At 33.5% G+C, this 24,803-nt stretch overlaps 2 protein-coding genes across 5 annotated transcripts in view; one reads left to right on the top strand and one right to left on the bottom strand.

Annotated features, from left to right (window-relative positions):
* Positions 1 to 2,474, bottom strand: part of LOC102893009 — a 33,238-nt gene extending 30,764 nt beyond the window's left edge. Inside the window, exon 1 of one of the 3 annotated variants that reach the window (XM_015590607.2) lies at positions 1,990 to 2,474. In XM_015590607.2, the coding sequence (XP_015446093.1) occupies positions 1,990 to 2,271 (282 nt within the window). In that variant the 5' untranslated portion in view covers positions 2,272 to 2,474. The remainder of the gene's footprint in view (positions 1 to 1,989) is intronic. The other 2 variants (XM_006913480.3, XM_015590609.2) reach the window with 2 other exon arrangements.
* SRP54 (signal recognition particle 54) overlaps positions 2,472 to 24,803 on the top strand; it is a 33,903-nt gene continuing 11,571 nt past the window's right edge. Inside the window, exons 1-12 of one of the 2 annotated variants that reach the window (XM_025047917.1) lie at positions 2,569 to 2,777; positions 9,167 to 9,303; positions 12,298 to 12,408; positions 14,459 to 14,550; positions 15,520 to 15,604; positions 17,475 to 17,579; positions 18,376 to 18,442; positions 18,523 to 18,580; positions 21,481 to 21,631; positions 22,641 to 22,789; positions 23,062 to 23,162; positions 23,649 to 23,735. In XM_025047917.1, coding sequence (XP_024903685.1) covers positions 12,331 to 12,408; positions 14,459 to 14,550; positions 15,520 to 15,604; positions 17,475 to 17,579; positions 18,376 to 18,442; positions 18,523 to 18,580; positions 21,481 to 21,631; positions 22,641 to 22,789; positions 23,062 to 23,162; positions 23,649 to 23,735 — 973 coding nt within the window. In that variant the 5' untranslated portion in view covers positions 2,569 to 2,777; positions 9,167 to 9,303; positions 12,298 to 12,330. Of the gene's footprint in view, positions 2,778 to 9,166; positions 9,304 to 12,297; positions 12,409 to 14,458; positions 14,551 to 15,519; positions 15,605 to 17,474; positions 17,580 to 18,375; positions 18,443 to 18,522; positions 18,581 to 21,480; positions 21,632 to 22,640; positions 22,790 to 23,061; positions 23,163 to 23,648; positions 23,736 to 24,803 lie in introns of both variants that reach the window. The other variant, XM_006913477.2, reaches the window with a different exon arrangement.

Genomic DNA, 24,803 nt, shown 5'->3' with positions numbered 1-24,803 from the left:
ATAATAATAATAATAATACCTAAACCTACTAATTGACTCTAATATCACATAGAGAATTCCAGGAAGAAGTCAGTGTTGAGTCTAAAATTGGGAATCATCACCTGAAAGAATAAAATGCGTAGAAGAAAACATAGGTACTAAACTTAGAAAGGATTTTATGAATTTGACCTCAAAGGAAAGCAAGTAAAAGCAAAAACAAATGAATGAAACTATATCAAACTAAAAAGCTTCTGCACAGCAAAAGAAACCATCAACGAAACAAACAGGCAACCAAGATAATGGGAGAAGATATTTGCAAACAATGCCCCCATTAAGGGACTAATATCCAAAATATATAAAGAACTTATACAACCAACAACAAAAAAGCAAACAATCCAATTAAAAAATGGGCAGAGGAACTGAAGAGACACTTCTCCCAAGAAGACATACAAATGGCCAACATCTATATGAAGAGATACTCATCTTCACTAGCTATTAGGGAAAAGCAAATCAAAATCACAATGAGATACCACATGACACCTGTTAGAATGTCTACCATCAACAAAGTAAGTAATAACAAGTGTTGGAGAGTTTGTGGGGAAAAGGAACCCTCAAATACTACTGGAGGGACTGCAAATTGGTACAGTCACTGTGGAAAACAGTATGGAGGTTCCTCAAAAAATTAGGACTAGAATTACTGTATGATCCAGCAATCTTTCTTCTGGGTATTTACCCCTAAAATTTGAAAACATTTATTCATAAAGCTATATGTACCCCTATGTTCACTTAGCACTAGTCACAGTGGCTAAGACAGGGAAACAACTGAAATGTCCTTTGATAAATGATTGGATAAAGATATGGTACATATGTGCAAGGGAATATTACTCAGCCATAAGAAAAAATGAAATACTGTCATTTACAACAACATAGATGGATCTTGAGACTATCTGGCTAAGGGAAATAACATGATTTCACTCAGATGTGGGATATAAAACTGAAAGCAACAAACAAATGAGACAAAAACTCATTGGCACAAATAACAATTCAGTGGTTGGGGGAGTAGAAAAGGGTAAAGGGGAGTCAAACATACGGTGAATGAAGGAGATTTGACTTTGGGTGGTGAACACAATGCAATATACAGATGATGTATTATAGAATTGTACACTTGAAACATAATTTTATTAACCAATGTTACCCCAATAAATTTAATTTAAAAAATGAAAAAAAAACTTTTGGGAGTCATGAGCAACCAGATATATTTCAGGTCATGAGTCTGGATGAAAATAAAGGCGGTAATCAACATTAAGAGGTATAGAGGCATAGCATGGTTTGGCACAGTTCTCAAACAAGGAATATCTAATTTTCTTGTGCTTTCACTACGCTTCACTTTGCCAAAATAGATCTATCCCATTCTTCAATAACTAGACCTACTTACCACATTTCCGTGATTCTAACTTGTGCTTTTTAATTACTATTAATTTTGTTAACAGTTTAAAATCAAAGTCTTTTCCCCCCTTTTCTCTTTCTCTCTCCCCACCTTGGAAAAACTTTTAAATTGACGGTTCCTTTTATAATTGAGAAAATATACTATCTACAGGTGATTTTGCCTGCAGGGCGAAAGCTTCCACCTCTACACCCTAAAACTTCTATCGCAAAGTGCTTTTTTAGTAGTATCCTACTTACTGGTCGCCACAAGTTTGTGAGAGTAATGGGCGAGGGGGGCTACCCTCTCCTCATTCCTTCACAATAAGGGTTAGGCACAAGGAGGCTTCAGCGGCTCGTCTGAAGTCTGTAGCGCAACTACAAACAACCCAGAGCTTGCACCTAATCTTCCTGCACCAAATGCCAAACTGGACTCTGAATCTGCCAAGGTTTGAGATGTGCCCGGGTCAGCCTGCCCCACAGCAGAGCAGAGAGCTGCAGAGCGACTCCATGGAGGCGTTCTGGCTTCACCCTAAGTCCTCAAAGTATCCTTGCCCCAACCGCCTGCCTCTGGCTCCGGTCGCTTACGGGTAGTTCGCATCCACTCCAGCAGCGCTGGGAGGTCTGCCGGAGCCACCGCACCGAGTAGCTGCAGTATTGCTTGCCGCGCGGAGCCGAATTCCATATTGGAGTAGAAAGCAGCGTCGGGGAAGGTTCAACCTGCGCACGCGCGAGCAGAGGCCGACAGCGACACCTGATCCAACCCTCGGTAGAACCCTTCTTCCTCGGCTGCAAAAGCCCTAAGCCCCGCCCCCTTCTCGGAGTTCTCACGTGCTCCCGGATAATCTCTACATTTAATCGCACCCCCATCTCTCATCTTTTCCCTTTCAACTGGTAGTGCTCAGTTTAGTCACTTTTTCTTAAGGCGGTTCTTCGAGGCCGGACTTCTCTCCTGAGATCGCCTCTTATAGTTCTACAAACTGTGTTGCCGTAGTTGTTGAGCGATAGAAAATGAATGTCAAAGGCCAGTGGAAGCAAAGAAACATCAAAACCCCTTTCAGTAAACGCCCAGAAGGAACGCTAGGGGTGCCCCGGAAGCGGAAATCTCTCCTTTACATGAAAGGCTGGACTACGCCGAGTGGTGACGTTTCCTCATTGGGCGGAAGGTTCGGTGGCAGTCGTCGGTCTTCCAGCTGGTGGGAGTTGGCGTCGCGGTGCTGGGTTCTGGGACCCTCGTTTATATAGTTTGGGAAGTCGGCTGTGCGGTCGCACGTGTCTGTCTCATCCCCACTTCCCTCTGTTTCCTCCCACGGCGTGGGGCCTCGCGAAGGAATTCCTGGCCCCTTCGGGCCACGGCAATAGCGGTGCCTTTTGCGGTAAGTGGCTCCCCTTTCCCGCCCCAGACTGCGGACTGGCAGCTAGGGGGCAGCCCCCAACCCTGCTTAGGGGCTTTCCTGTCCACCGACTGTTGTCACCGAGACTGAGGTGTCATGGCCCTTTTTCATCTCATGTCTCCCGCATTAGAAGTTATGTTAAAAGATGCGCTGTGATCTTTTAAAGTTGTTTTCAGATAGCCTGAGCCAAATTACTTGTAGGCAATTGCAGGCCTGACTCTGTTTTACTCTCCTGATTAAAAATGTTGATATGACTGCTTCCCCGAAAACCTTTTGACGTATACCAAAATTTATTTTTCCCTGTTTGTTGTGCTTAACACATTGTTCTACATATAGTAGGCATTCAATAAATGAATAAGGAATATCGATTCAATGCCAATGATGACTTTAAGATGTATTGATGGCTCTCTGTAGTATTGACACTACTGACCATCCATTCCTTGAAACTCTACCTCATTGACGTTCTTGATGCTATTCTCACCTAGTTCTTTCATATGCTTAGTTTAACAACAAAAAAAAAAGAAAAATGTTTACTCATTCTTAGCTATAGGGGTACAGAAATGAATGACACAAATCCAGTCATTGGGGAGGTAACAGTACAGTGAGAGAGAGGCACATGAATATACATTATATCAAGATGGGTAATGAGAAACTCTAGTAAGGTATAAAGAGCGAAGAGCTATGGGAACAGAGATGAGAATTACAGGTGATTTGTGACCCTCAGCAAGTTGCAATTCCAATCTAGCCTCAGTTTCCTAAACTTCCTAATAAGATTATTTTGAGGATGAAAGATATGAGGTTGTTGATAGTGAAAGAGGTTGTGCATTCGTGGGTACGGGGAGTATATGGAAACTATGTACTTTCTGCTCAGTTTTGCTGTGAACCTAAAACTGCTCTAAAAAAATAAAGTTTATTAATTAAAATTTTAAAAGAAAGGTATGAGGATTGAAAGATTAAGTGACGTATTTTGGTGCAAAGCCTGGAGGATAGCAGTGGTGGTCCTGAAGGGGAGGGGAAAGATTTCTCGCAAACCTCTTTCTCTCGATTTTTTGATATGGACAATTAGTATTTTCATACTTAATATATAAGTATTGTGCATCTTCAAGCCCTCCTTCAAACAGATTACTCCTCTAACTCCGGCTATCTGGAAATTCTGGACTTGTCATGGGAATATAGGAAGATAGCCATAAATGGTAGCTTTTACTCGTTTTAGTTGATTTCTTTTGGAGAGGGAAAGGGAATTAGTCAAAGCTTCTATCCTTTTGATTATTCTCAGTCTTAGTTGACATTCTCCTTTTAGTTGGCCCTTCATCATTGCTATGACCCAAATGAGTCTTCCACAAACTCCGGGAGAGTTGTCATCCATGGTTTCCGCAGCATTATCCTTGTATGACAACCATTTCCAAACCTTTTTCTCTCGCTTCTGTCTCATGAGTGATATAGTTCTTTAGTTATGAAAACTCAATAGATCCAAAACCAAATTCACTATCTCCACCTTCCTTTTCCCCCTTTTTCATTATTACCTATATCATAGATAGAAAAGTATATAAAAGCAGTGATACTCAGTGTGTTTTTTAGTTTTAACTCGTTTCTAGTTGAATTTTGTATTATTTGTTCAATTTTAAAAAGGCTAATAAAATGCACACCTATATACTCAATATCCAACTTCAGTAGGACATTATAAATAACCTTTAAACTCCTTGAACCTTTTTCTCTATTAACTCCAACTTTCAGAGCAGCTTCTCTTTTTGCCTTCCATTCATTGGTTAATGGCATCACTAGCCATCTGGTTATTCAAACTAGAGGCCTCGGAGTCATTTTTGCCTTCTGTTTCTCCTTAATTCTCCAGAACCATCGTTAGGTCCTATAGATTCTGCTTTAAGGGTTAGCTCTTGGCTCCAGCCCTTTTTGACCCCATTTTGCCTTTTGCTTCCCTAGTTCAAGCCCACATTTCTGGACCAGATTATGGGGGTATGATTAGTGTATGTAGTCTCCTTGCTTTCAAGTTTTTCTCCCTTTAATGTATTTGCTACATTGTCTCTAATTTTTATACCATGGTACAGATTTTTCATTCTCTTGTTTTCTTTAATAATCATTCCCTTCATGCAGTGATTATTAAACCTGACTGCCCATCAATATAGCCAGTGAATTTTTCAAAATATATTTGCCTTGTTTTGCTTTTCAAGAATTTAGATGAGGCCACTTCCCTGAAAACCTTCTGATGTTTCCATCCTTGGAGATTCTGATTGAGTATTTAATTTTTAGCTGATAGTTGTTACCAGAACATCATTGAAATAACCCATTGCTCGAGCATATGCCTCTTATCCCTCCTCTTATATATGTTCTTTTCAAATTCAATGCAAACTACTTCCAAGGAATTTTTTTGACTTTAATTTTTTTTTTTGGTAACAGTTTATATAAAGCTTCTTTTTATGATTGACCTGACAGCCAAAAGTATTTTAAAGAAATGATTCTTAGTGTTTTTGAGTTATTATTACCCCTTATTGGTAATAGAATTTTTGGTGGACCTTTTCTGCTGTTAAACTATGAAGTGTTGCAGTGGTTTTATTTTTAACGTTAAAATTAGTTTTAAAATTTGAAAACAATTATTTTAATGAAGAAAGAATTTCCTGATATTTCTTGACATAATTGAGTAGAACCTTTTGTGCAGAATTAAAGAGAAGTCAGTGGTGGTATGCTACGTAATTTATTTTTTGCAGTGAACAGAGTCTTGTCTGTGTTAAACTGATGTAATTTGTTGATTTGGAGTTAGAAATTTCTCATGCCGGGACAATTCCTAGAGCACTTAGTAGGTGTTTAATGAATGAATAACTAAATGAATACAAATGGCAACTCCATCTGAATCCCTGTTATAATATCACTCTAATTCTCACAAGGAGCACTTTGAAAAATAGTTTTCCCCTTGACTTAAAAATAATACTCTTAATCATTACCAAAACTTTGGAAATTACAAAAAGATAAGAAAATAAAAACTAGTTATTCACTATTCAGAGATGGCAGATATTATTTTCTAACAGTTTTACTGAAATAAAATATATATACTATACAGTTCACCTGAAGTGTATAATTCAGTGGTTTTTAGTTTATTTACAGAGTTGTGCAACCATAATCACAATTTTAGAATATTTTTATCACTCCATGAAGAAACTCCATCACCATTAATAATCAGTCCTCATTTTCCCCAAACTCCCAAGCCCTAAGCAACTATTATTATACTTTGTCTCTATAGATTTGTCTCTTCTGGACATTTCACATAAATGGAAGCTTATAATATATCGTCTTTTGTCACTTTGTTTTTTCATTTAGCATGATATTTTCAAGATTTGTCCGTGTTGTAGCATATATCAGTACTTTCTTTCTTCTTATTATCAAATAATATTCCATTTTTATGGATAGACTACATTTTATCAACTCATCAGTTGAAGGATATTTGGGTTGTTTCCACTTTTTGGCTAGTATGAATAATGCTGCTAATGACCATTCATGTACAAGCTTTTGTGTGGATGTGTGTGTTCCTTTCTCTTGGAGTTCAATTGCTGGATTATAAAGTAACTCTATGTGTAACATTTTGAGGAATTGCCAAACTTTTCCAAAGGACTACGCTATTTTGCATTCCTACCAGCAGTGTATGAAGGTTGCGATTTCTCCACATTTTCACTAACACTCATTATTATCTGTCTTTTTGGTTATAGCCGCCTAGTAGTGTGTGTGAAGAGGAATCTGATTGTACCCTGGTGGCTAATGTCATTTTTTGGATTTTTTTTTTTTTTGGAGACAAAATATGGAATATATAATATATGCAATTTTATAGAAAATAAAATCTATAGGAAATATACCAAATATCGCTGGTGGTTATCAGGGAATAAGAGAGGTTAGGATTAAGGGAATTATATTTTCTACCTTTAATATTTCTATAATTTTTGAATTTTTACAGTGAACATGTGTCCTTTTGTAATCACAAAACAAAAAGATGAATTATTTCCTTGGAGGACTAAGTAGATTCAAAATGGAAAAAAGTATCCCTAAATTTAAAAGTCACAATTAATGTTATAATATTAGTTATTCAAATATAATAGTTTTACCAAATAAAATACCTTTAGGCCACTTTGTTAAATAGATTTACTTTTCTGTGGTCCTAGACTATCTATACACATGCTGTGCAGAATTTTTAAAAATATATTTTTAGTCAGGAAAAGTAAGTATGGTTTGGGCTATTGACTAGTTTATAGAAAAGTATATAATATACAAGTGATTTTTCTAAAGATATTTACTAATATAATGTATTTGTATATTTACTTCTTTAGTCTAATGTTGATCCAATAAATTAGTCACTAACTAGAGCTTAGGAGAACTTTTCTATAGGGATATTCTTTGTACAATTATGCACCACTTAACAGTTGGGATACATTCTGAGAAATGTGTTGTTAGGCTATTTCGTTGTTGTGTGAACATCTTAGAGTGTACTCACAAACCTAGATGGTACTATAACCCTAGGCTAGATGGTATAGCCTATTGCTTCTAGGCTACAAAGCTGTATAGCATTTTACTGTAGTGAATGTTGTAACACATGGTAGGTAGGTATTTATATATCTAAACATAGAAAAGGTACTGTAAAAATATGGTATAAAAGATAAATGGTACACTTGTATAGGGCACTTAACATGAACAGAGCTTGCAGGACTGAAAGTTGCTCTGGGTGAGTCAGTGAGTGAGTAGTGAGTGAATGTGAAGGCCTAGGACATTCCTGTTAACTACTGTGGACTTTATAAACACCAGCATCACCAAGAACATGTGAGTAATATGTTGTATTACAGTATTACAACTGCTATGATGTCACTAGGCAATAGGAATTTCTTAGCTTTATTATAATCTTATGGACCACCATAGTATATGCAGTCTTTCGTTCACTAAAACATTTTGTGGCACATGACTGTAATAAGATTTGAAATCTTTATCATTAGTATCTGTTTATATAATCTCAGCTCAGGCAAGGTTCTGGTAGGAATATTTATAATTGTTTTTGTGGAAAAAAGTGGCTGGACACTCTAGCTTCTATTGAATAATAACTAGGTACATAAAGAATTAATACAGATTAACATTAAAAATCCAAACAATCCAATTAAAAAATTGGGCAAAGGACCTGAACAGACATTTCTTCAAAGAAGACGTACAGATGGCCAATAGACATTTGAAAAGATGTTCAGTGTCACTGATCATCACAGAAATGCAAGTTAAAACCACAGTGAGATATCACCTCATACCTGTCAGAATGGCTATCATTAATGAATGAACAAACAAGTGTTGGCGAGGGTGTGGAGAAAAGGGAACCCTCATGCACTGTTGGTGGGATTGCAAGTTGATGTAGCCAGTATGAAAACAGTATGGAAGTTCCTCAAAAAATTAAAAATAGAACTAATTAATGATCCAGCAATTCCATTTCTGAGTATTTATCTGAAGAAACCCAAAACACTAATTTGAAAAGATACATGCATCCTTATGTTCATTGCAGCATTATTTATGATAGCCAAGATATGAAAGCAATTTAAGTGTCCATCAATAGGAGATTGGATAAAGAAGAAGTAGTACATACATACAGTGTAATATTACTTGGCCATAAAAAAAGAATGAAATCTTACCAATGGCAACAGCATGGATGGACCTAGATGGTATTATGCTAAGTGAAATAAGTCAGACAGAGAAAGACAAATACCATATGATTTCAATTAGATGTGGAATCTAATGAACAATATAAATGAACAAACAAAATGGAAACATATTAATAGATACAGAGAGCAAACTGATGGTTGCCAGATGGGAGTAGGGGGTGAGGGGTGGGTAAAAAAGATGAAGGGAGGAAGAAGTACAATTGGTAGTTGCAAATAGTCACAGGGATGTGAAGCACAGCATAAGGAATATAGCCAGTAATATTGTAATAACTATGTGAGTTAATATTGTAATAACTATGTGCCAGGTGAGTACTAGACTAATCGGGGGATCCTTCATAAGGTACACAAATATCTAACCACTATGCTGTACACCTGAAACTAATATAAAATAATATTGAATGTTAACAGTAATTGAAAAAATTAATTAAAAAAAATAACCAGGTACATGTTAAAGATTCCTGGGGTGGTTCCTGGGTAATGGGACAGGCACTTTAGTAGGGTTGTTCAGAAAATTTCCAGTTTACTCACAGTTCAGATAATACAGGGAGGTATCATTCACGAAAGGAAGTTAATAGTTAATGTATTAGGCACTTGCAGACAGTTTTAAACACATTGTCTCATTTAATCCTCACAACAGCCCTTCAGGGTAACTACCTTGATAATGGTGTTATCTCCATTTTGCAGGTGAGGAAAGTGAGGCTCAGAGAGATTAAGTAACTTGCCCAAAGTAACACAGCCAGTATGTAGCAGAGCTGGGATTTGAATTCAAGTCTGTCAGATTCCAAAGCCCATGCTCTTTCCAGTACTTCACACTACAGCAGGTAAGTATGATACTTGGCCCTGTGTATGCCTTACTTAGGGCACCCCACACTTGAGCCTGTTTCCATCATCTCACTATCCAACTCCTAGTCAGACTCCTGTTAGAAGAACATGTGACTTGGGCCAAGATCAGTCCTTGTACATCCTGATTGCAGTGATACTTATCAGTTCTTTCTGAATGTTGCAATTACTCTTCCGTGAGGAGGAATGTACATCTTTTGCTTTCAAAATATGATTTCCTCCCTTGTAGTATAGCAGCAAAAGTTGTCCCTGGAGTTTGTCCACAATGATATTCAACTGGGTTGTTTAAATCATCATTCATACCTCTAGGACCTAAAGCTGTGTAGCCAAGGGATTGTGGGAAATCATTTTGCTTTTTTTTTTTTTTGGTAGAGACTGGCCGTTCCATTTCTCACCCTGCTTATATCATAAAATTGTTGTGAGGGTGGAATAATAGCTGTTAAACCGTATGAAGTACTAACTATACAGTAATCCCTTTTCAACAGCCCCATCTAAGTAAAGATTCCTTTTTTATGAAATTCTAATATACACAGATTTACTTCTATAAATCTATTTAGCCTAGAAAATTTCGAGTGTGCTTGAATTGTAAATTACTCTAGTTTGAGACACAGTTAGCTATTAACGTTTAAAAAGATGTTTTGAATTTTAGTGTGCATATTAGAATAAGGTGAAGTTAGTTTTTCAGAATTTGTTGGAAATTCTTTTTAGGGAAATTCTGAAAAGTTTTAATAAGTAATGGGAAATGGATATTGATTGTATAATATCAGTTACCTAGGTCATTGATGTTCTTTTTTTCAATTACAGTTGACATACAATATTATATTAGTTTCAGGTGTACAACACTGTGATTTTCAAGTAATGGCAAATGAATTATTAATTGTACAATATCAGTTACCTAGGTCAGTGATTTTTCTTCTGATTTGTGACATTATCTTCATTGGTTTGTTTTAGTGGCCTTTATTTGTAAAGCCTTTAATGTCTTTGGTTCCCTAGTCTTGCTTTTTCCCTGAGATCTTAAATACACCTACCATTCATTCATAAAGTTCGTTTTCACTAAGGGCTTACTGTGTAAGACTGACGATAAAGCAGTGAGCTCACAGAGAGCAAAAGAGGCAAAAATCTCTGCCCTCATGCACCTTACATTTCAATTGGGGCCTATAGACCACAAACAATATAAGGAAAAGGGAAAGGGAAGGAGAGGGGAGATTGGGGGGAGAAGGGAAGGGGGTGTGTATTTGGGGGTACCTACGTTTTGTTATAAGGACTTTACCTCTGCACGAAATGGGAAATCATTGTGGTTTTGAGCAGAATTCTAACACCAGAGTTTTCAGAAGCACATCCTTGGAAATTGTTGAGGAAACACTATATAAATAAAAGGTATTATTAAATATTATTTTATAAAAACCCGAAGTGCAGATTTTTGTAATCAGTCAAATATATTAAAAAATATACTGCCAATAAATACTTTCATAAGGAAAAATGTATCGGAAAAATTAAGTTTTTTTAATTTAAAATAGCCAGTCAACCTAGGAAGGTAGGTTTATTTTTAAGAGTTAACTAGTAAAGCTTTTTAAAATGGAGGATGATCTGTTTATGACATGATCTCTAAAAAAGTTAATTGTGGTGTCATAATTAGGATTATATCAATCCTGGTAACAGTAGTAAAGAAAATGAACTGAAACATCTGAATGTTATTTCTTACCTGAAGAATATTTACTTAAGCAATAATTAACATAATGAATATGGGATAAGAAATAAGTAGTTCTGGATCTTTTCTATGAAGTAGTTGCTCTCTAAAGTAACCATGTGATTGTAAAAATATATGGTAAGCACTTTTATTTTGGTCTGTCAAGTATTGGTAGTAAGTTTCTAGGTTCTAAATTATGAAATTCTACCTGAGTGGAAGGGTAGGTTTTAATTTAGAGCTCAGCCTGGACTATCTTTGCCAGTGATTGGTCCTTGAGTACATTTTTCCTTTCTTTTTCTTTTGATTCTTCTCATCTCTACACTTTCCCTATGTTGAATGAATCAGCTCTTTTATCCTCCTATTCCTCTCATTTTTAATCTCTTCTATACTCTATAGATAGGATGTACCTAGTCTAGATAATCTAGGTTGACTGAATTAGACTAGGTTAGCTTGGAAGAGTTGTCAAAACTGTTTTTTTGAACAATGAACTTTTCTGCCAATATCGCTATATTGAATGGTTGGTATTTCTTAACCTGGTTTTTAGAGCTTTTTACCACCTGTATTTCCTTCTAACTATATAGCCCTCTGTCCTAGCCAGAATTTTTTATTTATTGTCCCCCAAATAATACTCAACAATCCATAAGTACAATGCATACATAAGATACAAATTTGTCCCAGGCTTTTCCATGTCTCCATTTCTGCTTATGCTGTTTAACCTTCTTCAAATTCCCTTTTGTCCTCTTCTCTACCTATCCAACTTCTACCCATATTTCAGGATCAAATTCATATTCAACCTTCTCAATAAAGCCTATTCTGTCTACTTTTTTCTTCCTTTGAATTTTTACAGGAATATCATTGGCAATTGACCATAAACTTTTATTGCTAGCTTTGAACTAGTACTTTACTGGTATTAGTTAAGGTTCTCCACAGAAACAGAACCAATATTGGAGGGTGTGTGTGTGTACACACATATAGAAAAAGGGATTTATTATGAGAAATTGGCTCATGTGATCCTGGAGGCTAACAAGTCCCAAGATCCACAGGGAGAGTCGACAAGATAGAGACCCAGGAGAGCTGAGCTGGTGGTGTAGTTCCAGTCTGAAGGCTGGCAGGCTTTTGGACTTGACTTTTGAGGCTGTAGGTTGAGACTAAAGAAGTTGAAGTTATAGTTTGTAAACGCTAGAGTACTTTAATTTGAACTTAAATACTCTTCTTTAGAAGTCTACAATTACGGGAACTGGTATTGATTGTTTTCACATGTTTTTGTTTACATTTTTTTCCTTCCTAGATTTTCTTATAATCACGTCTTAAAGCCTTCAAGATGGTACTAGCAGATCTTGGAAGAAAAATAACATCAGCATTACGCTCATTGAGCAATGCCACCATTATCAATGAAGAGGTTTGTAAAATGAAGTGTATGTGAAGTATATGTGATGGCACATCATCACTAGCATTGGGGAGCTGGATTATAAGTAATCTCTATATTTATTTTTATTTTGATGTAGACTGTTTTATCTGTAGGTAAAAACCTAAAACTAGATACACTAGGTAATGTTTTTTATTGTTGACTATTAATTTCAACTTTCTACAAAATGAAACCTTAACTTACATGTAAAAATGACTAACATTTTATACTTTGAAAATGCCTTAGATGTGGAAATACACTTTTGCTTTCTTTCTTGACATAGGCCTAAAACTTCAGTATCCTGCTTCTTTCCTCTTGGGTAGGCATGTGTGTACCTGACCTTTTCTCTTTGACTTTTATTTAGCATTTTTATAAAAGGCCAGTATTTTCATCTTGGCTACTTTGATTCGTTTTCTATGAACTCATTCGGTGTTTTGGAGATTTTGTAAGTTGACTTCTTACATGGTATCTGACATAACTCTTCCACCTAGCTTTATTGTTTTAAGTTTAAGATATTTCTTTTTCCCATTTTTCCCCCACATGTTGTATCTTAATGGTTTATGAATTGAAAAGAGATGATTATAGGCCACAAGTATACTTTCTGTTTTGTGGTACCAATGCAAAAGTACTGAATTTGGTTTTAGAAGACTATTTAGTATTCCATTTAGTAGTTGTGTTATTAAAATCTGAGCAGGTCAACTTCAGATTCCTCAATGTATAAAATGAGAAAATAGCATTTACCTTACAAAGTGGTCTTAAGGATCAAATGAGATAATAGCTAAAAAGTACTTTCTAACTTGGAGGTTTAAGAAAAAAATTCTGATACAGAATTTGATATCAACACTTTAATAAGCCAATGGTTAAATAATTTTGGGACCATCTTTGACCTTGGCTAGTCCAGCCTCATTTAATAGCAACAGAGAGTTTCATGTGTTTATTTATTGGAAGAGCCAGGGTTGGAATCTTTTTTTCTATTTCCTCATCCAGGGCTTTTTCTAATTATTGTTAAATAATCATAACAAATCTTGTTTAGTCTTCGGAACTCAGAATAAATAAAACAGCTTTCTCAACATTTTTCCCTGTGTAACTCTTTGCTGTTTGTGTTTATAGTAGAGAAAAAGGAACCAGGGAGAAAAGCTTGGTGGGAAATAGAATAACAGCTGTTGCTTGAATTGGCAGCTTCTCTGTTCTTGGCACTGTGCTGGTAGGGAATTAATAAGGAAAAATCCCTCTAATGAAAGATCAGCTTCATTTTTATCAGACTCCTTTAATGAGGGATAGGGAAATCTGATTATTCTCTGTAGGACATGTGAAGTGACTTGAAGATGAGAATTCATTCAAGAAATGTATGAGGGCCTACATTTTTGTTGGCACCAGGAATATAGCACTGAACAAAACAGACTAAAATTCCTGTCCTTGTGGAGCTTACATTCTAGTGTGTAAACTATTTACATGAGCAGCAAAAGCCTCATCTTTTCTTAAGACTGTAGTTTATGATCTTTTAACCACAGTGTCTTGCCACTCAACAAATATGTGATGATAGTTATTAGTGGAGGATAGTTTCCTTTTCACTTTGTTTCTCTGCTCCAGGTGGAAATAGTGAGACTTTAGATCAGACTGGGTCGTTTTCTTTTGTTACATTTTCTTGCCTAGTAGTCTAATTAAGCAGATATTGGGAATATAAAGTCCTGTGTATCAACAGCAGGTGTTCAGTGACATAGAAAACATCTTTGGCAATGTGTATAGTAACTTTATTTGGCTTGTATATTGTCTTTATTATTATTGCTTTAATATAGGAATAAAATCGTGGTAATTAATACTTAGTTGAATAAAACTAAATGGAATGTCTTATTTTGACAAAATGACTAGACATTTAATAAGATGCTCTTTCTAAGGCTAACTGAAAAACCTTTTGTTCTCCCAGTAGTGTAGTGTTGTCTTTATTAAGCTATGGTAGTATATGATGACTGATGAACCAGTGTTTTTATATGATTGAAATGATACACTGAGCATTTTAAATTTTTATTCAATTATTTATTTGCAGGTATTAAATGCTATGCTAAAAGAAGTATGTACAGCATTATTGGAAGCAGATGTTAATATTAAGCTAGTGAAGCAACTAAGAGAAAATGTAAAGTAAGTTAAATTAATTAGATAAAAAACAGGCAAAACTAAATTTAGTTTATTGGGATGAGGAGTTAACTAGAAACGTCTGCTATATCATGAAACATTTCTTTTGTACAGCACTGTAAAAGAATAGAACTCATATGTTGGAAGATTGCGTGTATAGTATGTTTTCATAATGATGGTTCAAAAAATAAACTACATGTGGCTTTCATTTAATTATGGATTTCTTTCCATTTTAATACTATATTTGGATAGATTCAGTCATATACTGTATGGTATTTTAATATAAAAGCCTTTTAACAATTCAGATTCTTTATAGAAAAGTGGCACCATTTGATCCTTTTCAGGTTTAAGATGGCATTATAATTAGTCTTCTTCATTATTAGAGAATTGTATTCCTTTTTGTTCCCCTTTTGGTTTCTCCATCCATATTTGAATGAAGGAGTAATGTGTGTGGTCTCAGTTATTGTGTTCAGTGGGAGAGGCACTGACTGGGGCAGGGCACATAGAGTACTATAGGCACATCAGTTAATTGCTCGAATCCTAGCTGTGTCATGCTCTCAGGCCATCCTTCCTTTTCATATTATCAGAGCGGGTAATGTAGAACTAATGGCATTTAAGCATTTAGAACTAGAGAAAGTAGTCTTATTTTCTGCTAGGTGTAAAGATATATAAAGTATATATGCTGCAAGAAAAATAACTAAAATTAATACTTTGCAGTGATATGAGGATAAGTTAATATTTAGACTTAAAAAAAAAAAAGCCTTGAAAAACGAACCAAAGCCTTGCATTTACTATTTCATGGTAAATTCTTTATGGTATAGATTTTTGAGTCTGTAGTAATTATATGCATGCTAATTAGAAAGCTATTAATACGAATGATTAAATATTCTTATAGCCTTTGGGGCAGAAACTTCTTTTTTCGAGTGTCTTAACTGGCTTTTTTCCCTCCTACCCCCAAATACCATTATTATGAAGGTCTGCCATTGATCTTGAAGAGATGGCATCTGGTCTTAACAAAAGAAAAATGATTCAGCATGCTGTATTTAAAGAACTTGTGAAGGTAAAAGTATATCAAGATTATACTATGATTCTCTGTAGACTCAATGGATAATAACAAACAGGAATACTATTTCAGAATACTTTTTAATGTTTTTATAGCATATTCATCTATATTAACAATATTAATTGAAAGATTATTAACTTTTCTAAAGTGACATTTTTATTATAGACTTTTCTGAGTACAAAGTTCTGAATACAGCTATGAAAGCCACTATTATTCCTGCAAAAAAGGCCAAAGCCAACTTACAAAAAGTTAATATTAAGTTTTGCCTATTGAATTTCCTACTTTTGTACAGAAAGTCACTTTGGGCAAGTGTTGTTTTCCACACTGTTCATTGTGTGCAGAATTCTCTTTGAAAGACCAGATATCCCTATTCTTGCCTAGATTATGAGCAATTTTGAATTAGCCAAGTTTCATTTTGCAAGTGGTAAGTAGAGCCTATTGTCCTATCTCACCTTAGAACTGATATTGCTGCTGATGTCATGAAAATTATGGTGAAAATCTTAGAGCTTTAAAAAATATGTATGGGTCAAATGATAGGGGGAAAAAAGGAAGAAGCTATAAAAAGTATTTTTTTTGAGAGCAACAGATGCCAGCTAGTGTTCTCTTAGTATTTTTTCTTATGTTGTATGAATAGTTTAATTCACTTCATTGGTTCTAGCAGAGCTGATTGGTACTTTGAAAAAGTCTAGTATCTCAGATGGTTATGTCATTTCAGTTTAGTCCTATACACTAATGAAAAAAGAAATTCAGCAAACTTTCTCTTAAGAATTAGATAATTTAGGCTTTGTGGGCCATATGGTCTCTTGAAACTACTCAGCCCTGCTCATGTGGCACAAAAGCAGTAAATGAATGGGTGTGGCTATATTCCATTAAAGCTTTATATACACATAGTTTGCCAACTTCTGGTCTAGGACATTAACTATTATTATGGCTTTTATCATATGGGGATACATGTTCAAGCTCCAAACAACTGACTTGCAAATCAATTACTTTTTAAAATGAACTTTAAAAATTCCTCACTTTAAAAATTCCTCATTGCTTGTAAGTCCGGGGACTGTCCATATATGAACCTTAATTTTCCATTGATTGTCATTATAAAATTGGAGATTATTTTTTACTAGCCCTTTATAACTTTATAGAACAGTAGATCTTTGGCTTTGAAGAATTGACATTGGAAAGTATTTCACATGTAATTTGTAATTTTGATTATACATAAACATTGGTCAGATTTAACATAAAGATAGGTGTGTCTCAGTATGCGGTCTCAGTATTGTAGCCACTTGCCACATGTGGTTATGGAGCACTTGTAATATGGCTAGTCCAGATTGAGGTGAGCTATAAGTATGAAATACATGCCAAATTTGAAGACCTAGTGTGGGGAAAGGGGATATAAAATACCTTATAATTTTTAAATGTAAACTGCATATTGAAATGTTAATATTTTGGCTATATTGGGTTAAGTATTAAAATTAATATAAATATTAATTATTTTTGTTTTTTTAATGTCACTATTAGAAATTTAAAAATTCATATGTGACCTGTATACATATTTTTATATTTCTGTAGTGCTGATGTAGATTGCTCCTTTGGCTCAAACTTGGTCTCACATTTTATTTATACTCTAGTTTTTTCTAAAAATGTTTCTGAATTGGATTGGAATTATAGGCTAGTTTATGACTTCACAATACATTATTTTAAGTTCTTAAATTTTACTATGTATGTACAAAGGGAAATAGAGTTGTATTAGAATGGAGAATTATGGTTGGCTTTTATACCAAATGTCCTTAAATTATTTTTATAATTTAAAAGTTTTGAATGTAAGCATATGTTAACCTGATTTCATTTTTATTTTACTTTTGGAATATAGCTTGTAGACCCTGGAGTTAAAGCATGGACACCCACTAAAGGAAAACAGAATGTGATCATGTTCGTTGGATTGCAAGGGAGTGGTAAAACTACAACATGTTCAAAGGTAAATTATGCTTAATTTTAAAAAAAGTCATGGAGAAGATACGTTTGTATAGATCAAGTTTTATGCTAAACCAGGCTTCATCGTGTTGTTGCTTTACAATTTTGTGTTAACTTCATGTATCTATTATATATTTGTAATAGCTTTTTGTAGGATAAGAAGAAATCCCATAGCCTCTCTTGTGATTGTTTTTTGTGAGAATGGGAGAGTTCTATATAACTATGTTATTCTTTTACCGAAAAGACCATTCCTGTCCTTTAAGGAAGTGAGTATATGATTTTTTGAGGAAAAAACATGGAAAATTTACCTTATCTCCTATGGCTCAAGACTCCCTTTTCATAATATCCTACCCAGCATAATATAGATCTTCATTTTGCATATCTTTGTGCTAATTTTTAATTATTATACCACCCTTTCCTCCAGAATTGGGTGCCTCAACTTTATTACCACATTTTGTTTCACAAGCCTCAACTATGTTATAGTTTAGAAAAAAACAATTATTTCTTAGAGGATTATGTTATTTTTTTTATCATTTATTTTTAATTTACATTGATAATAGTTAACATTTTTTACTACAGTCATCTGTTGCTTGATCATTTTATATCCTTTTAATGGGATTGTATGGCAGTTAGAATTTAAACTTTAGGAAATTTGCTGTATTCAAAAATTTAATAATATTACTTTTAGGAGAATATGAGTAGTTCTATTTTACCTTTTAGTAAATAACAAGGTAAACAAAAAATTATATATAATAATTTGTATTTATTGATATTACATTTTTAAAATCTTTCTTTCCCAGTTAGCATATTATTATCAGAGGAAAGGTTGGAAGACCTGTTTAATATGTGCAGACACATTCAGAGCAGGTAATGTGTTAGAATTTTAAAATTATTTTCTGTAATTTTTATTTTCAAGTTTGAGGACTCATTGACTCTTTATCTTGTAGGGGCTTTTGACCAACTAAAACAGAATGCTACTAAAGCAAGAATTCCATTCTATGGAAGGTGGGTTTCTATTTTTTATTTTGATACTCAGTGCCTCATCTTGTGTATTTTTTTTTTATTTCATTCTATCTGGTCACATTTTAATATATACTTATAAGCTTAAATCCTTTCTGGAACAAAGTAGATATAATTAATAAATTGTTATTTTTTATTATTATAACATGATTCAGCCTGATCAAAGTAGACACTGTTTAGTTTTTAATTCTGCCTATACTTATCATCCTTCTGTGCATGCTTTCTGAACTTTTTCTGCTTCTCTATTCTTGCTGTTTCTTTTAAGACCTATATGAAGCATTCCTTGATTAAATACAGTGGTGAATTCCATACTGTCTTTTTCTTGAGTACATCATTTTAAAAGTTTGATCATCCTAAAATGGCTTATAATCTGTAGTTATCTCAGGTAGAGATTCTCATTATTGCTATCCTTCATTTGATATATTGCTGTTCAGGTAGTTTGTATATGTTAGAATGACTAATTAAAAGAAATGAGTCTAGATTGAATTTAGAAGGACTCGTTTGAGGGAATAGCATTTTTCTTAGCATTATTAAAGTAATTGGTTTATTATACCCTCAGGAAGAAAGGTTAAAGAGACAAAAATTTGAGGTAATTAAATATATGATATTTTGTTAATCATTACCTTTTACTTTTTGGCTGGCCAAGAAAGCTAGTGAACTTTGGCTGTTATAGGTTTTTTTATTTAAAATTTTTTATTTATTTATTTTTTTAAGATTATTTCTGACAGGCAGATTAAAGAATAACGTTAGGAATTTTATTTTTAGGATAGGAACTCTTTCTAATACAGATGTAAAAATCAAGGGATAACAAAGTTATATCTTTAGGGTTCACAATTTGCAAATGATTAATGTAGCTGATAATTACTTGAACTATTGGCCAAAGTCAGAGCACTAATTTTTAACCAGTATTCTCAATATCATTTATTAAATAATCTCCTTTATTCATGTAAACTTAAAAAACATATAAAACGTTATGTGGACTAAAGTATTAGCATTGTTTCCTCTGCGAGAGCTAAAGAGACTAAAGCTCGGGAAGGACTTGAACTGTATCTGCAATGTCAAATTTACATATAGCATTTTGGGAGGATGGTAGATATAGAACTGTTATGCTATTTATCCTGTCTTTTTTTAAAAAAACCACTTTTAATTAAAAAATTTAAAGAAGTGAAAGCACTAACAGTTTCACTTCCCCATTACCGGTTTTTAGCATGTCTATCTGTGCATTTACGGCTACACAAATAAACACAGATATATGTATAAAAAGATAGATAGATAAATAGATAGATAGATAGATAGATGGATAGATAGATAAATCATAAATTGAAATGGAATCTTTTAGTGCTTCTACCTTGATTGCTTTGGTAGTGGTTAATATGGGTTGTGTAAATTTGTCAAACTCATCAAAATGAACTTTTAAAATAGTGCATTTTATTGTATGTGAATATACCACTATAGAGTTGATTAAAAATGGGATATGAAAAGATAGTGATTATTCTTGGGAGGGAGTGAGGTTATGCTGTTTCTTGATCTGAGTGTGTTTACTTTGTGAAAACTCACTGAGTTTATAATTTGTGCAACTTTTCTATATATGTTATACTTCATTAAAATGATTACTTAAAATGGGATCTTAATAATTATATAATAGACAATATACTGTTTAAGGTCATTCTTTTTTATGACATCATTGTATTCTATTGCATGCACATATATAATTAATCCCCTTATGAACATCTTTGATCATATTTCTTTGCACATTTATAAATTTTGTGTCTATCATATTTAAAAATATCTGATAATAATCATCTTCAACATATTCTTGCCTGATCTCACCAGCTTATTTCCGTGGTTAAATCTGAGGATTCTCTATTAAGTTACAAAAAGAAAAATGTCCCTAAGATTTTGATTGGAACTACATTGAAATCAATTAATTTAGGAGAGAACTGATATCTTTACTGTATTTATATAGTTACATTTAGGAACCTGCTTTGTCTTTTTTGTCAAAAAATTTTATGTTCTTAAGTACTTTTCTTCATTTAAATCTCATACATATTTTAATTTAGTGTATTTCCGATTGTTGTTAATCTAAGGGAAAAACATTTTCTTTCCATTATATGTCTTTTCATTTGACAGTACTGCTCTTTATAAAAAAAAAGTTACCACTAATCAAAAGATTACAAATTAAAATACAATCTCATTTCTTGATTTTCAAGTTGAATAGATTTTTGAGGATTATAAAAATGTAATGAAATAGAAATGAAATTAAACTTTTGTGGGAGGACATTTTCCTTTTAAAAACCAAAAGTCTAAATGATCAGACCATTTGATCCAAATTCAACTTGTAGGAGTGTGTCATAACAATTACGAAGAAATAATATTACTTATATTTCATATTGGCTATATTTTTAATACCAAGAAATTGGAAAATCCTTAAACAGTAGGGCATTTATTGAATAAATGCTAGCATAGCCATCTGATGGAATGCTGAATAGCCTAACAGTTGTGTTTTACAAGAATATTTAATTGTTTTATAAAATGTTTACAAAAGGGTATTAAATGGAAAAGCATGTGTGAAATACTAGGTAATACAAGTTCAATTACTCTATTAAAGAAAATTTAAAAAATTGAGGAAAGCACAACTCATTCAGAAAAGACATGCAGCAGAATCATACAGGATTTGTAATTGGAAGGCTGGATGCTGCTTCATGCTGATCTAGAAGTAAATTGTTATATTTAATCCTTATTAGATTTTATTTTTCTAAATTGAAATTGAGATCATTATGACTTTTCCAGAATAGGTAAAAGGTATAGTCACAATTTCAAAATTATTAGTATTTGGAAGTTTTGCTATTGTGATTATTGTTAAGTCGTTTGTCCATGTTAAATAGCTATACAGAAATGGATCCTGTTATCATTGCCTCTGAAGGAGTGGAGAAATTCAAAAATGAAAATTTTGAAATTATTATTGTTGATACAAGTGGCCGTCATAAACAGGAAGACTCTTTGTTTGAAGAAATGCTTCAAGTTGCTAATGCTATAGTAAGTAGCTTTCAATTTAACATTATAAAGACTTTGGTTAATTTAATTATATGTTATTTTTTGCCTATAGGACAGATTTTGAGTGATTTATTTCTGTTTTGGGCACCTCTGTCTGTATGATAAAGACTTAATCTTCTCTACATTAAGGATGAAATTTTCATGAGCAAGTATCAAAAAAATAATTTCTTTTTTCACTTATTCATCTTAGTATATATGAGAAAAATAACAAACAAAAAATTTAAGAATTAACCTTTAATAACCACTGAATTTCCTTTCAGTAAATATTTAAATTAAATAAGAAATGTTTATTTTAGATGAATTTTCAAAGATTTTCAAAATGAAGCATTTTAAAATAATCATTTAGTGTCTCAAACTGTAATGGGAATAATTTGGGGAGAAGCACATATTATGAATCCATGTTTTGGGGTAGTGGCAATAATTCTTTGGTTAATGCTAATAAGTTTATTTTTAGTTATGCCATTATTTTCATTTAGTTGAGAAGAGCCAAGGTAAATAGCCTCAGCTATATTTTATTCATTTTGGTTTTAGTGTACACTCTTCTACTTTCGATTTTTCTCTGATTTACTTTTGCTAGTCCCTATTGCCTAGAATGTGATTCTTCCAGATCTTCTGATAACTTTAACTTTTCCTCTTTATTCAGGCTTTGTCTTAAATGTTACCGCCAGAGAGATCTACCTTACCTAGAGAAGCCTCCCACACCTCAAAACTGATATTGTCTATCCTGCTTTAATTGTTGTACATCTGAAATGTTTATTTGCCTATTTATTATCAGTTTCCTTTGACTAGAATGTAAGTCCCATGGGGCAAGGATTTTCTTATTCATCTCTTTGTCTTAGGACCTAACAGTGCCTAATACGTAGTACTCTTTTAGTAAATATTTATTGATTGAATGAATTATTATTTATAATAAATATTTTTATATAGCTTCTAATGAGGAAATAGTTTAAGATCAGTAAAAATATGTATCTTTTCTATTTACATTTTCTAGCAACCTGATAACATTGTTTATGTGATGGATGCCTCCATTGGGCAGGCTTGTGAAGCCCAGGCTAAGGCTTTTAAAGATAAAGTAGATGTAGCCTCAGTAATAGTGACAAAACTTGATGGCCATGCAAAAGGAGGTGGTGCGCTCAGTGCGTAAGTATCATTGATGCTCTTGTCCTATATCTTGGACTCGGGGGGTGGGGGTATTTGTTTGTGAATATTCATGGTTTATTGTTGATTATTTAAAGTATATTTCGATAGTAGACCTAATATGGTCTATAAAAGAAGTTTAAATAGAAACAATTTTGGAGTCCTCATACAGTTTTGTTTGAACTAGTGAACAGAAACTTGAGCTATGTACCTCTGTCTAATTAGTTTTGAAATCTAGTGGAAATTTGTTTTCCTTTTATGCTTTCGTTTTGCAGAGTTGCTGCCACAAAAAGTCCAATTATTTTCATTGGTACAGGGGAACATATAGATGACTTTGAACCTTTCAAAACACAGCCTTTCATCAGCAAACTTCTTGGTATGTACAGTGATGGGGATATAGAAAAACCTCCAAGAAATAGCATGGATATTTAGGACAAGTTAGGATTTTAATTCTGCCTTCTCACTAACTAGTTCAGGAAATCATTTTTTTATATGATTTGTATTCCTTGCTTGCTGTGGTTAGAGTGGTAAATGAACCACTCTATTAGATGGCAGGTTCTTTGGAAAAGTTTTAGAGCACAATACAAAAATATGTGTTTGTAGTAATAGCAGTGATAATGGCAGTAAAACTTTTGTAATGTCTCCGGGTATTCTAGTTAGAGAACATGGAATTTGAAATTAAACTCTGGGCTGGAGTCCCTGCTTTGTTACTTAACCCCTCTAGCTTATGTTTTCTCACCTATGAAGTGTAATAGAACTATCCGATCTGCCTATCTCACAGGGTTATTATGTATGTGCATGTATTTTATATAATGTAAAGAAAGGTATACTACTGTTAATTTTACTTTTTTGGATCTTATAGGTATGGGTGATATTGAAGGATTGATAGATAAAGTCAACGAGTTGAAGTTGGATGACAATGAAGCACTTATAGAGAAGTTGAAACATGGTATATGAATATCTTCCCTTGATTTTTTTTAATAAAGCTAGTGTTAATTTGTTTGAAATGATAAATCTATTACTGGTCAACTCTTCAAATGTTTATTTTTTAATGATTTATATGTAAATCACTTTAAATCTCAGACATCTCAGCAATTATAGAATTAAATGTTTTCTTTCTTATAATCAAATTGCCTTAAAGTTAAAATTGAGGCTTTCATTGGGTTCCATGAAGTAAAACAGGTGAAAAGAAAGAATGTTCTCTTCTAATTGGTTTAATTCTAAATTATATATGTAAAGAAATTTAAAAGAATGAGATCGAATACACAAACATATATTTTCTTCACCCAACATTGAAGATCACTCCTATAGAGAAGTATATCATTGTGATTAAGAGTTCAGGTTTTTAAATCTGACATAACTTTTTCAAATTACTTGACCTCAATTTCTTTATCTGTAAAAAGTAGGTAATACTAAGTATCTTCTTCATAGAGTTGTGAAGATTAAATTATGTATGTAAAATATCCAGCACATTAGAAACATTCAACATATATTATTATTGACCATTTCTGTTTTTCTCAAAAAGATATTACTTTTAATTTCCATGGCCACATACTATTTTGCCTTTTTGCTCATCTTGTTAGGTATCTATGTCTTTACCTCTCTCTTAAATGTTGGTGATTTTCAGGGATCATTCTAGGCCATCTTCTTTCTCTAGAGCTACAGACTCAACTCATATCTATATGTTTACTAGACCATTCTTGGATGTTCCATAGGTGCTACTTCAACTCAACATACTTTTATCTTCCCATCCAAACCTTGCACCCCATTGTTATCATCAGTGAATGATAACATCGTTTCTCTTTTTGCCTGTCAGAACTTGGATGTTGTCATTGACTCTTATCTCTTCCTCGCTCTGCCCACCCCTTTTCCCATGAGTCAATTAGTCCTAATGATTCTACCTTCTAATTATCACCATTCTATTCTCTTCTCTCTAGTTGCTCAGCATTTATGCAAGTTCATCACTTGCCTAGATTTGTTTGTTCTAAATCTTTTAACATCTTCCAACTTGGACTCT

The sequence above is a fragment of the Pteropus alecto genome, unplaced genomic scaffold (genome assembly GCF_000325575.1).
Source record: "Pteropus alecto unplaced genomic scaffold, ASM32557v1 scaffold104, whole genome shotgun sequence".
NCBI lineage: Eukaryota > Metazoa > Chordata > Mammalia > Chiroptera > Pteropodidae > Pteropus > Pteropus alecto.
This window is presented reverse-complemented; position numbering and strand designations above follow the sequence as displayed.